Source organism: Colletotrichum karsti (genome assembly GCF_011947395.1).
Source record: "Colletotrichum karsti strain CkLH20 chromosome Unknown Scaffold13, whole genome shotgun sequence".
NCBI classification, from domain to species: domain Eukaryota; kingdom Fungi; phylum Ascomycota; class Sordariomycetes; order Glomerellales; family Glomerellaceae; genus Colletotrichum; species Colletotrichum karsti.
The window spans coordinates 826616-842396 of record NW_024065913.1 but is presented as its reverse complement, the minus strand read 5'-3'; the positions used below and the strand labels follow the sequence as shown (position 1 = coordinate 842396).

The 15781-nt window shown below is 56.2% G+C and overlaps 4 protein-coding genes across 4 annotated transcripts; 2 read left to right on the top strand and 2 right to left on the bottom strand.

The window, feature by feature from the left end:
- Positions 1–784: 784 nt before the first annotated feature.
- CkaCkLH20_04921 (uncharacterized protein) lies at positions 785–3375 on the top strand (the record flags this gene model as incomplete). The annotated part of the gene is made up of 3 exons (XM_038887640.1): positions 785–1700; positions 1765–2613; positions 2660–3375. 3 exons carry the CDS (start codon positions 785–787, stop codon positions 3373–3375), a joined length of 2481 nt encoding a protein of 826 aa, XP_038747247.1.
- Positions 3376–3596: 221 nt separating this feature from the next.
- On the bottom strand, positions 3597–4157 carry CkaCkLH20_04920 (duf726 domain protein; the record flags this gene model as incomplete). The annotated part of the gene is made up of 1 exon (XM_038887639.1): positions 3597–4157. One exon carries the CDS (start codon positions 4155–4157, stop codon positions 3597–3599), a length of 561 nt encoding a protein of 186 aa, XP_038747246.1.
- Positions 4158–4773: 616 nt separating this feature from the next.
- CkaCkLH20_04919 (alpha-soluble NSF attachment protein) lies at positions 4774–5909 on the top strand (the record flags this gene model as incomplete). Its single annotated transcript, XM_038887638.1, has 4 exons — positions 4774–4806; positions 4898–5021; positions 5105–5411; positions 5495–5909. 4 exons carry the CDS (start codon positions 4774–4776, stop codon positions 5907–5909), a joined length of 879 nt encoding a protein of 292 aa, XP_038747245.1.
- An 882-nt stretch (positions 5910–6791) lies between these two features.
- Positions 6792–10382, bottom strand: CkaCkLH20_04918 (DENN domain-containing protein; the record flags this gene model as incomplete). The annotated part of the gene is made up of 2 exons (XM_038887637.1): positions 6792–7228; positions 7280–10382. The coding sequence occupies 2 exons, from the start codon at positions 10380–10382 to the stop codon at positions 6792–6794; spliced, it is 3540 nt and encodes a 1179-aa protein (XP_038747244.1).
- Between the last annotated feature and the right edge of the window lie 5399 nt (positions 10383–15781).

Sequence of the window (15781 nt, the reverse complement as noted above, 5' to 3'; positions counted from 1 at the left end):
CTGAAAGCACCGATATCGACAAAAATAGAGTTGTCAACGGGGGCGGTGTTGGATGTCAAACGGGACGGGAACCGTTCGACTGGGTCTCGTCAGGTCTAGCTTTCGCCGAAGCTAGGGGTGAGCTGCCGACGGACGGCTGGCTGGCTGGAGCTTCCAGAAGAGGGCCGAAAATCCGTGCATTAGCGCCTGCAAGCATCCGCAGAGGGTGGCTTGGGGCGAGCGGGGCCGTATCTGCGGCGGCCGCCAATCAGACGACCGTAAACGCTCTGATGGGACCCTCTCGCAGGGCGGCCGTTATCGATAAGATAACACCTCCCCTACCTTACCCCGGAAACAGTGCCTGTGACCCCCTGCTGCACTGATGCGGTTTCCGTGTACGCTGAGAGCTGTCTGCGTGCGACGTGATAGCTGACGTCAGGGACGGTGCTGGTCTCAGTCGCCAGCGCGGGAAGCCGCGACTACAAACAAAACTCCTGTCCCTCCCCCACCACCCTTTTTTGCTCATTTTCCGTGTTCACTGCCCTGTGTTTGCTACCGCCTCTCGTGATGGGTACAGACTGAAACGAAAATAAACCAAACCGAACAGCTGAGAGAACATCCATCCGCCGCCGTCTCGTGGCCCCCAATGATAGGTAGTTTACGATTTTACCGCTAGGTTGTAATTGCTTCACTTGTAGCCCCCTCGTACTGTACTTGCCTTGCCAAACCGGCCATCCCGCGACTGCCTTACGGATTGAATACCTACCTTACTTGGAAAAGGGGACCTTTCGAGAAGTTGCCCAGAATGGAAACCGCGCCTGCGTCCTCGCCTTCCCCGGCGGCAGCTGCCACGGGGAAGGCACCCGTTGCGCAGGAGGCATCGGTGAACCTGCCATCGCACAACGACCCCCAGCGTAAAAACACAGATGCCCCTCCTGCCACCTCACATCCATCCGACCCTGACCACAACATCAACACTTACCAACGCTCCTCGGACCACCCCGACGAGGACCAATACAACTACACTCACTCTGACGAGGAGCACTTGGACGCATCCTCTATTTGCTCCTGGGAAGAAGAAGACGGCAACTGGGAACGAGACCCTGACGACGAAGACGACATGGGAGGCTCACGACGTCCCCACGGCCAGCGCCGCCGCACCCAGACCGACCTCACCGGCGTCTTCACCCTCGAGGAGAAGAACGAGATCATCAAGCTGGTCTCCGACATTTTGGACAACATGCAGGCCCAGATCAGCAACATCTTCCACTCCCCTCCCATCACCCCGGCTTCCACAGAGAACCCCCAACACTCGTGGCTTTCCCTCTCACTGCTCAAGGGAAAGAGCAACAAGCCTGCTACTTCCCAACCTCAGGGCAACAGCCCCCCTTCACCATCCGCGGACCAACAAAACGCTAGTAAGACGTACGCTAAGGCCCACGAGATTGTCGAGAAGGAGGAAAAGGAGGCCATGACCCCTCAGCTGCAGGAGCTCAAGAAGGAGTGCCTCGTCGTCTTCAACAAGTGGCAGGGCAACGTGTTGCTGCGAGTCAAGGATATCTCGGTCCAGGAACCCGATGCCCAGGAGGCCCCTGCTGCCCGTGGAGGACGAGGTGGTCGTGGATCCCGCGGCGCTCGCGGCGATCGTGGCGCGCCTCAGGGAGGTCGTGGCACGCCGCGCGGACGTGGTAGAGGCGGCCAACTCAGCGTCAAGACCGGAGGTGAGTTCGAATCCTCGGGCATGATGTCCATGTTTCCCCTTCATGCTCTTGCTAATCGGCATAGGCCCACCAGCTAATCCTCAAGCCGAGGCTGACCCCTGGCTCATGCGGCGATTCCCTCCTACGTCCACGACGTTGTCGTCTCTTCCTCTCGAGCGTCGTAAGCTCGTCCTTCACACAGTTCTCCTCCTCTTGCTGTCGCTAGAGCAATACACGGCGTTCGCCCGCGTCTTCATGTTCAACCTGACCTCTTCGCTACATCTCAGCCTCCGCACCTTTCAAGAGGATGAGGTTCGCGTTGCTCGCGGCCTCGGCAAGACCGTTCAAGAGGTCAATGCCGAGGAAGTCGTCGAGGAGAAGGCCGCAGAGAACAAGTCTACCAGACGCTGGAAGGTCGGCTTTGCTGGAGCTGCAGGCGCTGCCATTATCGGCGTCACAGGTGGCCTTGCCGCGCCCCTGGTTGCTGCCGGCATAGGCACCGTCATGGGCGGCGTTGGACTTGGTTCTACGGCGGCCGCTGGACTACTTGGAACGCTCTCTTCGAGCGGCGTCGTTGTGGGCAGCTTGTTCGGCATCTATGGTGCCCGTCAGACGTCCAAGATGATGGACCAGTACGCCAAAGATGTCGCCGACTTCGCATTCCTCCCTTTGCATGGCGAGATGAAGGAGGAATATCGCGATGCCAAGGAGATCCCACCCAAGGATCGACGCCTGCGTGTCGTGCTCGCCCTCAGTGGTTGGCTGACGCAGAAGGAGGACGTCGTCAACCCCTGGCGTTGCATCGGCCACCAAGGCGAGGTGTACGCCGTCAGATGGGAGGTCGCCAACCTGATGAATATGGGCAACTCGCTTGAGACAGTCATCAAGAGTACCGCTTGGAGTGTTGCCAAGAAGGAAATCATCACGCGGACTAGTACGTCTCACGTTCTGAAAGCACATCGCATATGCTGACCTTTCAGTCTTTGCCAGTCTCATGTCGGCCATGTGGCCAATTGGCCTGCTCAAGGTCAGCAAGGTTATTGATAACCCCTGGAGCGTCGGCATGGTCCGCGCTGAGAAGGTTGGAATGATCTTGGCCGAGGCCATCAGCAGGAAGGTCCAGGGTGATCGCCCCGTCAGCCTCATCGGTTACAGTCTGGCTGCTCGAGCCATCTACACCTGCTTGATGGTGCTTGCCGAGCGTCGCCAGTTCGGTCTCATCGAGTCGGTCGTCATGATCGGTACTCCCGCTCCTTCCGAGAGCCGCGTGTGGCTCGCGTTGAAGAGTGTCGTCGCCGGCAGACTCGTGAATGTCTACTCGGAGAACGACTACATCCTCGGCTTCTTGTACCGCACCTCCAACCTCCAGTTCGGCGTGGCGGGACTGCAGCCGATTCAGGGCGCCGAAGGTGTCGAGAACTACGACGTGAGCAACATGGTTAGCGGCCACCTGAGGTACCAATACATGATCGGCACCATTCTCAAGAACATTGGCTGGGAAGACCTCGACTACTCTCAGATCGCCAAGGACGAGCAGACTCTGCAACTCATGGATGACAAGTACGGCCGGGACAAGAGCCAGAAGCCGACCTACGTTGACCCGGACAAGGAGGCTGTACAGATCCAGGAGGAAGTCAAGCAGAAGAACGACACCAAGCTCGAATCGAAAATGAGCAAGATGAAGATCCAGAATTAGGCTACGGAAAGCATCTTAGCTGGGATGATCGGTAGAGACATCGTTATGCACAGGACATGGTTATCGGAGGCGACAGGCGTGGGAAACGGAAGTAAACTTATAACAAGGTTAGCCATAGTACAGGAGAGGTCGGCGTACACAATTGTAACAATAACACGAGCAACGAGAAATGCAACTTTTGTCTATCAAATATTCTCACCGGGTATATTGTGTTGTGGGTATCATGAGTCCCCCTTCTTGCTCTGAACAACAAAATATTTGCCAGCCGTCCTGGATGCCGTCTCCAAGGGGTTCCAGTCTTCGACACCCTTGGTGTCAACCTTGTCCCCACGTTGTCTCTTGGGTCGTCTTTTATGGCCGAAGCGAATCTCCTTGGCCAGCGCTCCTTGTAGCTGTTGCAGGCCAATCGTTGCTTCCGCTACACCGGCGGCAGTCTCGTCGCGCAGCGAGCGCAAAGGCTCAACGCCCGAGGTATCGACACTCTGGACATCGCGAACAAAGTGCAATTGCGAGTGCAGCGTTTGAAGCATAGCGCCCTCTTCGGTCTCAGTCTCCGGGAGTGGTAGGGCGGACAGACGGAGGAGATGGTGTAGTTTTGCGCGTGTGATCGGTTCTTCTGTCGATTTCTCGTTCGACTTTGGCAAGAGGGAGGCGACGGACCAAGTCGGCTTAGAGAGGATTTGTTCGATTGACTTTGATGGCGCAGAGGAACGGACCGCGGACGTGGTGAGTGCGCGCTGTTGGCGGAGGAGGGCGCCGCAGCGTGTGCAAAGGGGTCGCATTGTGTGATTTCGAGAGGAAGAAACGTGGTCCTTTGTAGGAGATACGTGGCTTGTATTTCAAGGCCACGATGCGATTGACCGTGGATGAAGTCGAAGTAGATTGAGGCTCTGGGGAATTAATTTGGAGCTCCCTGGTTCTGCACCCAAACCTTACAGCACACCTAAAGTTCGTACGAAGACCTGCAGAGGCAACAAACACCCCCACCAAGGGACTCACTCTCCCAGCAGTGAACATGAGATGGATGCCGGGTCGGGTGCCTTACGCAATCACAAGCCACTGAGAAACCCCTCTAAGCCACACAGTACCACCACCCCCGCGCGTCATACCGCTGAGTGGGCGGATCGGAGGAGACCAGACGCTTCGTTCGGCTGCTGCTACACCTGGATGCCAGCGCACCGCACCGCGCTTTCGCATCCTTTCATACACATTTCCATACATCGCGCGACCTGTCCTTTTTTTTTTCACTTTCTAAAAGCGCGAGCCGCTCCCACTCCCAAAAGAACACCACCCGCACATCGAATCCGAGCGTTACGACTGCTTCCCCCGCCGATTCTTCCGAAACACCAAAAGACCCTTGTTCTGTGATCAGATTGGGACCGCGTCCTTGTTCCGATCATGGCTCAGGATCCTCGGGCCCTGCTGCAGAAAGTGAGTTGATGACGGTGTCTCTTACGGAGGAAATGAGATGTACGGGCTTTCGGGGAGAAATAGACACTGACATGTCACCCGACTCGCGCAGGCAGACAAGACGCTCTCGAGCGCCGGTGGAGGCTTCAGCTTCTTTGGCGGCCGTGAGGAAAAGTACCAGAATGCGGCGGACCTGTACATCCAGGCGGCCAACGCCTTCAAGATGCAAAAGCTCAGTCAGTTTCTTCCCGACGCCCAAACATATAACTCGATACTCCTATACCCCGACCCAGTCTCGCTAACGACAGACGAAATCCAGACCGCGAAGCAGGCCAGGCATTCGAGAAGGCCGCTCAGGTCCAGACCAACAACCTAAAGGAACCCGACGACGCCGCCAACACGCTCGTCGACGCCTTCAAGGCCTACCGCAAGGACGACCCGGAGGCCGCCGTCCGGTGCCTCGAGGTCGCCGTCAACCAGTACTGCGCAAAGGGTAACTTCCGCCGCGCGGCGGGACACAAGGAGGCCCTGGGCGAGCTGTTCGAGCAGGAGCTCGGCGACTCCAAGAGGGCTCTCGAGTCCTACGAGGCCGCGGCCGGGTGGTACGAGGGCGACAACGCCGCTGCGTGAGTGTCTTTCCCACCCTCTCTGTCCTCGAAAGCGGACGGCATGGCAAGCGTCAAACGAGAACTAACATGACTACGAACAGCCTCGCGAACAAACTCTGGCTCAAGGTCGCGGACGTGGCCTCCATCGAGGGGGACTACTACAAGGCCATCGAGAACTTCGAAAAGGTGGCGGCGGCCTCGATCAACAACAACCTGATGAAGTACAGCGTCAAGGACTACTTCCTCAAGGCCGGCATCTGCCACCTCGCCTCGGGCGACATGGTCGCCGCCCGCCGCGCCATGGAGAAGTACACCGACATGGACCCCGGCTTCGCCCAGCAGCGCGAGGCCATGCTCCTCAACGACCTCATGGCCGCCGTCGAGGCCGGCAACCAGGAGGAGTTCACCGACAAGCTCTTCCAGTACGACCAGGTCTCCAAGCTCGACAGGTGGAAGACCACCATGCTCGTCCGCGTCAAGAACACCATCGAGGAGCCCGAGGACGAGTTCGCCTAAAGAGGCCAGAGGGTCGGATGTTTGATTTTCGAGAGAAGGAAGGACGCTTCTCTTTGGTTACTCGGGTTGCTGCTGCTGATGGGGCTTTTTTGCGGTGTACGGCGGTCAAATGCTTTTTCCTTTTATCATTTAGTTTCCGCGAAACCTGTCTTACGACGAGCGGAGGAATAACAGGCTCCGGATGCGTATCACGGACATCGTGGGAGAAACGTACGTCACCTTGAGCAGGCACTCTTTTGGGAGTGTATATGGAGAGAGGGACGCCAAGAAAGAAACGGCGTAGGTAGTCGCCTCCGCTTGAATAGAATCCACTTCGAATCACCACCGCGATGAGACAGATGTCGATCCCCTTGAAACGCCAGCTAGGTGTCAGAAACAGTCACATCATGAAATGTCTCGAAGACCTCCAATGATTTATATCAGGCCCGTAGGCCTTTGTATTCATCTTTCGTCTCCTGTCTATTTGCGCAAAAGGGTCAAGTGCTATCCGCGGGTGCTGTGGCCCGCGCGACACTGACCGTGCAAAAATCCTACCCGCTCACCAATGCTGTCTGTCTTCTCTACCTATTTGCTTGCTTCTTTGCATTTCCTGCTCAAACAACGATGCAATTATCCGGAAATGGCTTCGGAATCCAAATTCCTGCTCGCAACTTGGTAAAAAAAAGGACTCGGCAAAAAAGCAAAAACAAGACAACTTCTGATGAGGCCCCCTGGCCTCTTTTATCCCCGGACTCCCCCCTATGCCGTTTGTAATTTTTGTACAGTTCTGCCTCCGGTCGTTTATTACACATACAGTCTCCCTATCGTACAGCTCCAGAAGCAGAAAGTGGGTTTGGTCGTCGAATCGTGACCGGCGTGGGCCGTCGTACTTCATCGTCGTTCTTACTTTGGTGGACTGCCCACCATGCTGGGCACCTGTTTGCGCAGGAGGCCGCCTCTGCGCTGTTCGGGCCGCGGGACGCCCTGAATCGCACGGGGCTCTCTCATCAAGGCAGGGTCCAGCTTGGTGGGAATTCGGGTGACGACGGTTCGGTACTCGCCGGGGAACTTGGCGTTGGGGACGGGTACCGAAGCGGTTCGCCACATGTGATCAGAGGTGTCACCCAGGTAAGCGGGAATCTTGAGCTTCGACGGCGCAGCAAAGCCTGACGCGTTGCTAGATGCGCCGTGTGACATGCGAAGAGTCGACAGACGGGAAAGTCCCGATGTCAGTGTGGGACGGCCTCTAGCCTTCTTTGCCATGATGACCTCGTCGAAGAGACGGATGGCGGCATGGTTAGCCGAGTGAGTCTCGCGCTCGTGGATGAATTCGTTGAACGCTGTTAAAGAGTCAGAATCGAGTTATCAAATATAGACGGTGGAGCAAGTACCTTGAGTGTCTCGCAACATAGTTGCGTACGGCTGTTGGTCGTACGGGAGACTCTTGACGAAACCAGCCATGTCAAAGGCGTACAACTGACCGTTGCTCTTCTGGTCCTTGTTGGGACGGCCCAGATGCTTCCTGTAAGTGTACAGCAAGCTGGCGAGGCAACGCACGAAGGCGGCTCGCACCCTATCGGGATGGAATGCTTCACTGCACACGATGGAAGCGTGTCCCAAACAGCGGCTATGAGCATAAGCACCGCAATGAGCGCACTCGTAGATGCCGTCTCCCTCAGACTTATCATCGCAAACAGTACACGTCGAAGACATGTCGTGGGCAATCCAGTTGAAGCAATGGCCTTCAACCCAGACAGTTGTCTCGGTGTTTCTGACAGGCTGGATCAACATATTGGGCATGATGGTAGATGCCGCAATCGTGGACTGGGCATAGGTCGACGGAGCATAGCCGCCACCATATCCACCGTATGAAGACTGGGAGTCGACCGAGATGGCGGATACCGACATGCTCGCATTGTGTCCGTTGAGGAAGGGCAAGCTTGGCCTGTGAAGAGGCGGGTGCTTATCCACACCAAATGATGAGCTGCGGCGCGATTTCTCATCAAAGTGTCCAGACTTCTTTTCCCGGAGAGTCTGGGCGAAGCCGGAGTCACTGCGGGAGACGGGCGTAGTTGGCATTGGCGGGAAGTTCATCGACACCGGAGAGACCGAGGATTGAGGGCTGGTCTTCCCGGACTTGCTCGTGTCGGGACGGTCGGATTTGCCGTGATCGCCCTTGGAGTGCAAGAAGGCGTTGAAGATGGGAGGACGCACCGTGTTGGGCGGATCCGGTTCTGCAAAGGATGAAGAGTTCTGCGCAACCCACTTGCCCAGCGAGCTTGAGCCAACGCTGGAATTGAAGAGCGTGTCATTCTCAACCGAGAAGGCATCATAGGGGTAGGACTCCATCGCGTAGGGCGGAGGCCCGGTCGTCACGCCATAGCGAATGTGATGCGGGGCAGCAACGTGAAGCAGCGAGACGAGCTTACGGCGATGCTGCCGAGGCAAGCGGACAGGCTGCGCGGTGGCGTCGATCGTGTCCATATCCAAATCGACAAGCACGTAATCATCGTCAGGCAACTCAATCTTCTCGTAACGTCTCTCAATACCGACGATATAGGGGCAAGGCGCATCCAGCGCAGACAGCAGGCGCGCAGGAAGCACAGGAATGAAGATGCTCGCCCATTTAAGGGGATACAACAAGTTGGCCAGTGCGTGGCATGCCAGGTGAAGCATGCCTGTGTGGGAAGAGATGAAGATGATGCGAGACTCCGACATGGCGTATTCGTAGAGGGTGACGATGTTTTCGATCGAGAGGCATCGGAACAGAGCGTAGATGTCGATTGTTCTCGCTCCAGGGATCTCGTTTGTCGCCTCCTTTCGGCAGTAAAGGCGCAGCTCCCGCACGCCAAGCTCAACCTGGGTCTTGGAAGACAGAGGGCTGAACGCCTCGGTGCACAGGTTGACGACATAGCGTTCCAGAGGCTGCCAACGACCAACCTTTGGCGAGCTGGGTGGTACCCGCAAAATGGCCCCGTCTGTCATGGGAACCACGACAGCTCTGAGCCACTCCTTCCAGAACGACATTCTTGTAGCGTCTCTGCCCAAGATGCCGTAGGCTCGGGGGGCCCACAAGCCACTCTCGCCAGCAGTCAGGCCGTCAATCTTAGACGCGGCGCCGTGCCTCAGCGGTCTCAACATTTCTGTCATGAGACTGATCTTTTCCTCCACCGCACTGATCTGGTCGTCCAGAATATCACGAGCTGAAGAGCCTGAGGGGATGGTCGGCAGCTTCGCGAGAAGCTGGGAGAGGTGAGCGCGTTCGGCCGCGAGTCGTACACCCAGACTGGCCGCCAACTCTCGCTCTTCGTTGGACATGTGACTCTGTCGCCATTGCTCGCATCGCTGCTCTACCTCGTCTGCAACCTCGGACGTAATGGCAGTCCAGATAATGATGGTGATACCATAGATCTTGGAGTTGTCGTCCGATGTCATTGTGAAACCGTGCCAGGTTGAACGCGGCCGGTCATCGGAAGAAACGATCTGAATGTCATTGGGGAAGGCAAACATGGGAACGTAATCCGGAAACTTTCCACGGCGACTGATCTCGTCGGTCGCGTCCTTGGCGGGGTACCTGTCCAGCAATACGGGCTCGAAACGCCTCTTGAGAGGGTGCATGTCTGGGTCTGTGTTCAGGGGCTCAGGGGGAGGAATGACGGAGTTGTAGTTGCTCAAGCGCTTCGCGGTCCTAATCGAGGCTGGATCCAGCGTGTTAGTAGGGCGGCAAGGACTTGGAGGTTGCGTGTTAAAGGAGGATGGACCTTGGCGGGGGATCGTACCGGCTCCCGGTGTGCTTGCTCGCGGAGTGGTGGGTTGCTTTCGCATGCTGTTCATGTCCCTAAAACTCATCTTTCGGCGGATGCTTCCCTTGATGCTCCTTTCGATACTGCGAAGAGGGCTTCTCCGGCCACTCATATCGCCCTCCTCGGCCTTGATGCGCTCAGCTCGCGGGTTAACCATAGGTTTGGCCTGCGCCTTGGCTCCGGCACTGAAGGACAAGTCCTCGAGGAAGTTTTCCCGTTCGGCGGCGAACTTGAGCAACGCCTTATCGAAGTCAAAGCCCTCTACGAAGGGCATGTCCCCGTTGAGACCATTGAACCCGTTCAGGCCGTTGAGGCCGTTGAAACCGGTGCCGGGAGGGCTGCTGGCACCGTTCGTGGGGCTGCTGGTGCCGTTGATCGGGCCGGCTTGGGTAGGTCGGATCGTAGCGCTGCTGCGGTTGCTTCTCGTGTTCCCGTCGACCTCATCCAAGGTGTGAATGGAGAAGCGGCCGTTGGAGGTGCGTCCGCCGGAGTTCTGCCTCGAGTGGCGAGCGACGCGCTTGCTCGGGGTAGCGTTCAGTTCGCTGTCGCTATCCTCATGTTCGCTGTCCTCGGCGATGGTGTCCTCGAGGTTGGACGGGGTGGGCTGCGGCGGGGTAGGATCATTGTAGGAAATGGACTCTACACCGGCGATCCAGAAGTAGTCGGCGAGCGGCGTCGAGGAGTTGTCCATGACATGTCACTTGCTGGCGACCAGCCAGTTGACGATCGATTGGACGGTATGTATGGCCGACGAGTATATTTTTTCCGCCGTCTCGTTGCTTCGCACGGGGCTGGCCCGGGCTTTAAGTCGCGAGAGGGTCTCGGGGTCCTTTGGGTCGTTGAGTGGTCGGTCAAGGACTGGGGGTAGTTGGGTAGTACTGCGGTGGGCGGACAGGACAGGGCAGGGGTGCCAGGATCCGGGAGGTTTCTAAGAAAAAGTCTCAGGCGATGACTGTAGGGAATCGGCTCGTTTAGCTTTGGGCGCCTGGGAGGTCTCCATCCAGGACTGGAGAAGAGAGGGGAGACAGAAGGCGGTGAACGCACGAACCAGGAAAAATGCTACAGCTCTTCGACCAGCGACAGCGACAGCGACAGCGCGAGCAGGCCAGCGGCGGAGCAAAAGGGGGCAGTCGAGCAGGGTAGCCGGAGGTAATGGATCGAATCGGGATCGGGGGAGGGGTACCAAGACGGCGTGAAGGACCTCGAACGGCGGTTGATGAATGGAGTTGAAGAGAAGGAGACGGTCCGGGACGTCGGAGGACGCAAAAGCGAATTAACAACAACAGCAACGAGAAGAGGTGACCGCCAAAAGAATTGGAAGATTTGTGGCAGAAGGTGACTGTTTGGCGGCAATGTTTGGCGGAGGTTGAGGGAAGTGAGGAGTGACGAGAGGCGTCAGCCAGGTGGACAGATCAAGTTTAGGTTCGTTGGGTTCGGTCGGTCTGTCAAAGATAACGGGCAGCAGCGAGCGAAGAGAAGCGAGGCTGTCTGTTTTTTTTGTGCTTGGCCCAAAACTTTTTCTCTCCTTCGTTTTTCCTCCCTCTCGGTGGTGACAGAAGAACAGACGCAGAGCAGAGCCTCCAAAAAGAAAAACCCGGATAAGAGAAGGAGATTGGCGAGACGCGGTCCAACAACAGCAACACGAAATGGCGAAGGAGAGAAAAACAGAGAGAGAGAGAGAGAGAGAGAGAGAGAGAGAGAGAGTAAAAAAAATCCGAAGCAGCCAGGCACCAAAAGCCACGCGCAGTTTGGTTTTGAATTCTTCAGGCGGCGTCGGCGTGGTTTTCTCTTAGGGTCAGGTACGAGCAGCGAGGCAGCGAACTATGTAGTACTTCTAACGGACGACGGGCAGCGCAACAACAACATGGGACGGTTTAGGACAGAATGGGAAGCTAATATGGTGATCGGGCCCAACGCGAGAGTGGAAAAGGGCAAGCACCAGCGCCTTCATTCGCGGTTGCCGCTACAGTGGTGGAGGAAGGACAGTGAAGGTGGTGGCGTGTGGTTTGGAGACTGGAGGGGTGATGTGATGGGGGTGTGATAAGACACCTGTGACCACCTCACTCAGTTGCAGTGCAAGCAAGCAAGGGGCGTCAGGGACATCCGTCTGTTGACTGCAGACCTCTTTCTCTTTTACCAGTAGCAACTTTTGCTGCTGTGAACCAGAACACAACATGCTGCACAACGCCTCCAGCTACCCCTACCTCTAATCTGGTACATACACCTCAACCATCCAGAGTCTTCTGAAGCACATCCGGAATGAAGACGAGCCTCGTCGTCGTCATTCTTCTTTTCATGTCTCTAAAGAACCCTCCACTAGGCTTCTTACATGATCGGGCACATACCTATCAATCTGTTGGAACTTGGACCGGCCTGACGGATAACTGCCATGTTTCAGCGCAAGATGTTTTAGTTTTCTTCTTGGAAATATGATCTCAGAGAAGAAGAAGAAGCAATGGCATATGCAGTAAGACGCCATCGCAGAATGTCTCTCGATTCCCGTTACCGTGTCTCGCCGCTGCCACTCAGCTTGTGCCAGTAAGCGTCCTGTCACACTCTCGACAGGTTACCTTATGTTTATGTTCGCTCAATGTTTCGAGTGTTCCGTGCCATGCCAGTCTTGAAGCGTCACTTTTGGCCTCTGCTCATTCTTTCCCACTGCTGATCCTCGATATCGACCGACGCCTTTCAAATTCTGCCAACATATGGATGTACATCCGTCGTTCAATGCTCCTGAAGCCCCTTAAGCAACCCCTAAGCCTCACTATGGTCCCTGAATTAACGTGTCAGGGAAGAGCCCAGCAGGTAGTGCGCTATCCCAGATAGCTAAGCGGCGTCAACGAGGTCCCTGGACTTCCCCCTGAACCGCTAACACTGTCCCAGGCATTTTGCCTGTCGATCAGCTGGCAACCGCCGTCGCCGGCCCACAACACCATGGAAAACCACGGCCGTCTCGTCCACTGCTGCCTTTTTGGTCCCAACTGGTCCACTCCCGTCTGCGGATAGGATTTCCCACATGAATGCCTTCCACTTCCAGTTCCAGTATTCCTCCACATCCATGGATGCTCTCCTCTTTCTTCTCCTCCTCCGGCCGCGAAGCGTTCCACTCGCGCTCCTCGGGTGCCTCCAAAGTCTCTTTTTCAGCTCCAACCATCACGGAATTACCACCCACCGGTGCTCTTCCCCTCAGTTTCTTTTTCCCACTGCCGCCCGATGCCCGCCCCATCAATTCGTCATGCAGCTATCGCATCGTCCTTGGCCAACTTGATACCGAGATGGTTGCAATGCTCACTAACAGCTCCGCCCAATGGGAAGGAATGCAACTGTCCCAACCCATTCACTCTCTTGGCTTCCAGTCCAGGATAAACGTCCTCCCCAATGCAACACGCCTTGGAAAGCGACCTCATTGGGCTGGTGTCGACTGCTTCCATCCTGCGGACACGCCATCCCACGCTTCTATCCGTACGGATACTCGCCAAACGCACGTGTGAGAAGCACTTATCCCACGAGGAACCAATCCCGGCTTGCTTTGTTCAGGTCCTTTACGAAGCATACGACTGCTAGGTTGCTTTCACACCACCACAACAGATCAGGAAAATATCTTCCCACAGCCGATATGTCGTTGACGACTCGCTGAGGGCAATTTGAGAAGATAATGGCCAATCTGACAACCACGGTACCTTATCCCACAGGTCAGAGTCAGGAAGTCTCCCCCCTCTGACCCGAATAGCCGCGACCTGGCGCTTGGCCCATCCACTCGCCGGTCCGACAAGAAAGAATCTACGAGATTCAATTCCCTCGGAATAAAACCTACCAAAAAGACCCCTTGAGCAATAATTACCCTAGTGGAGCGCACCCCACAAGCCCGCTGTCTAACAGATTGTGATGTCGACACTCACTTCGACAATCATCGTATCGACCCTCGCCCGCGATTCAACCCCCAGCTTCCCTGTCTTCAGGCTACCTGCCTTGGGATTCATTTCGTCTTTAGACGCCAATCTTGCCTCTCCCGACTGAGCAAACAAAACCAAACGCCTTATTGCGACCTGTTTGTCCGGCATCGCGAGCACGACACACGCCAAACTTCATTGCCAGCCCAGTCAATCAGTTCCAAGTCGACCAGCCAACCATGCATCGCCCTCAGGGGTTGTCGGGCTTCCGCTTTACACCCTCTCCTTCGGTGGATTCAATCCGTTGCCCTCCACGGCTCCTTCAAGACCCATGGGGACGGCTGCAGAAAACGAGACGCTTCACCATTATTATTCATCGAATACGAATGGCCTAGCCAGACGGGCACGCAAGCAAGCAGCAACAATCGAGCAAGCAACGGAGGCGGTCTGCATCCCACCGCTCGCTTCCTTGCCCGCTTGATGCACTTTGCCTCGAAGCAGCATCTATCAAAATCGTCCTCCCTGCCGTACCTGCTTGTCCACCGACATGGCCCGCATGGCTCTAATGTGAGGGCATGCCTCTTAGAGGCTTAGCATGCATTCGCATGTTTCAAAAGGGCCCGTCGACGGTAACCTGCCCGAATCTCCTCGCCGTGAATGGCTCTTCGCCCGCTTCTCCGGCTTCCCATCTCACAGTCACGTCGAGCAGCCGGGTATGTCCTGATATTTGACAGAAATCCAACTCTCCCCTGCTCCTCGATGCTGCTGCCAGAATAGGCTACGATTTGGGAAATCTTCCAAACTCGGCCCTCGCCTGGCGCACAGAGGGAAGGATCGTCCTAGTATTAACATACCTGATATCACGGCCCATGGCCGATCGTGGGCCTGGGATGTCGAACATGACGGACCAGGATCGGCGCACAGCTTCAACTGTCTGTGGGTGCTTCTGGTGCCCGGTGCTCACTGGCCATCCCGCCGAGGACCAATCCATCTCGGAACCGGGCCACTCGTCATCAGCTCCAAAAGCAACACCGGCAGATGCCCACGATGCCACTCAAAATCTCAAGGACTCGGTATTCTGGGAACCCCATGCTAAAATCTTGGAGCCATTTCTTCTCGAGTGAGTCGACTGCTCGACCCCGGAACCTGGAGCAGGCCGCGAAGCCCAAAGGGTTCATTCCCTCGGGACCCGCATCACCGCCGACGCACATATTCGGATACTGTTGGGTAGGAACACAGCTGCCTTGGGCTCTTGGCCGCTCTAACTTCTAAGATTCTAGGGTTGAGGCCGGCTGCACGGGAATATTAGCCACTGCAGACCGCAGACTCCTATTCTGCAGCCAGCCAAAAAGGACTGAAGAAACCTTTGTTTCAGATCTCGCCTACGTACTCTAGGTACATACTGAATCAACCCATGCGCGCATGCCACCTTACGGTATACAGTAAGACTGGCACCTGTCGGTGGCCCGGCTGTCTTATCCCATGACACGCGATGGCAACTCATAATCTCGCCGGATTAGGTTCATCTGAACGTTGACCACATGAGAGACTGTTGTGGTTGACAAACCGCCCAGCAACCCAGCTCGCTGCCACAAAGCCATTCAACCGTCCTCAACTCATCACCAGAGGCGCCAATCTGCCCACGACGCTTTGCACTCTTGATGCCTCTCAGAAACCCACACCAGATTTGCGTCATCTAAGCTCAAATGGCCTGAAGTGTCGGCGCTAGCTTGTAGCTGAGATCCAGCATGTTTATCAACGGATAACACTAGGATCGCGCACCTCCACAAAGCCTTGGTTGCTAAGAGATCATTTCCAACAGGTCCATACCAGAATGGAGAAATCAAGCCCGACGGCTCCTGCGCCAATCGCATTTTCCCCTGCGAGGTGCCCAAGGGGTGCGTCTTCTGGCTTCCAACGAATTCTATCCTAATCAATCCCCAACGGCGGCCTGGTTGCGCAGGGGAAACATTCAAATAAAGCGAAGCCACATGTCGATCCTCTCATGCAGGTCGAGTGCAAGCTGCAAAACCAGGTTCCCGTTTCGGACGGAGTGCACAGCATGCGTTTCCTATTAGCCAGTACCTTGTGCGGCCTGATGAAGTCTCAGATCCGAAAACATGCCTTCACCATAGATCCTAGGCCTAGGTGCTGTGACTGTTGTTGTCTTCGCGGCCCCTTTTCCCGTCCGGAGAAGGAC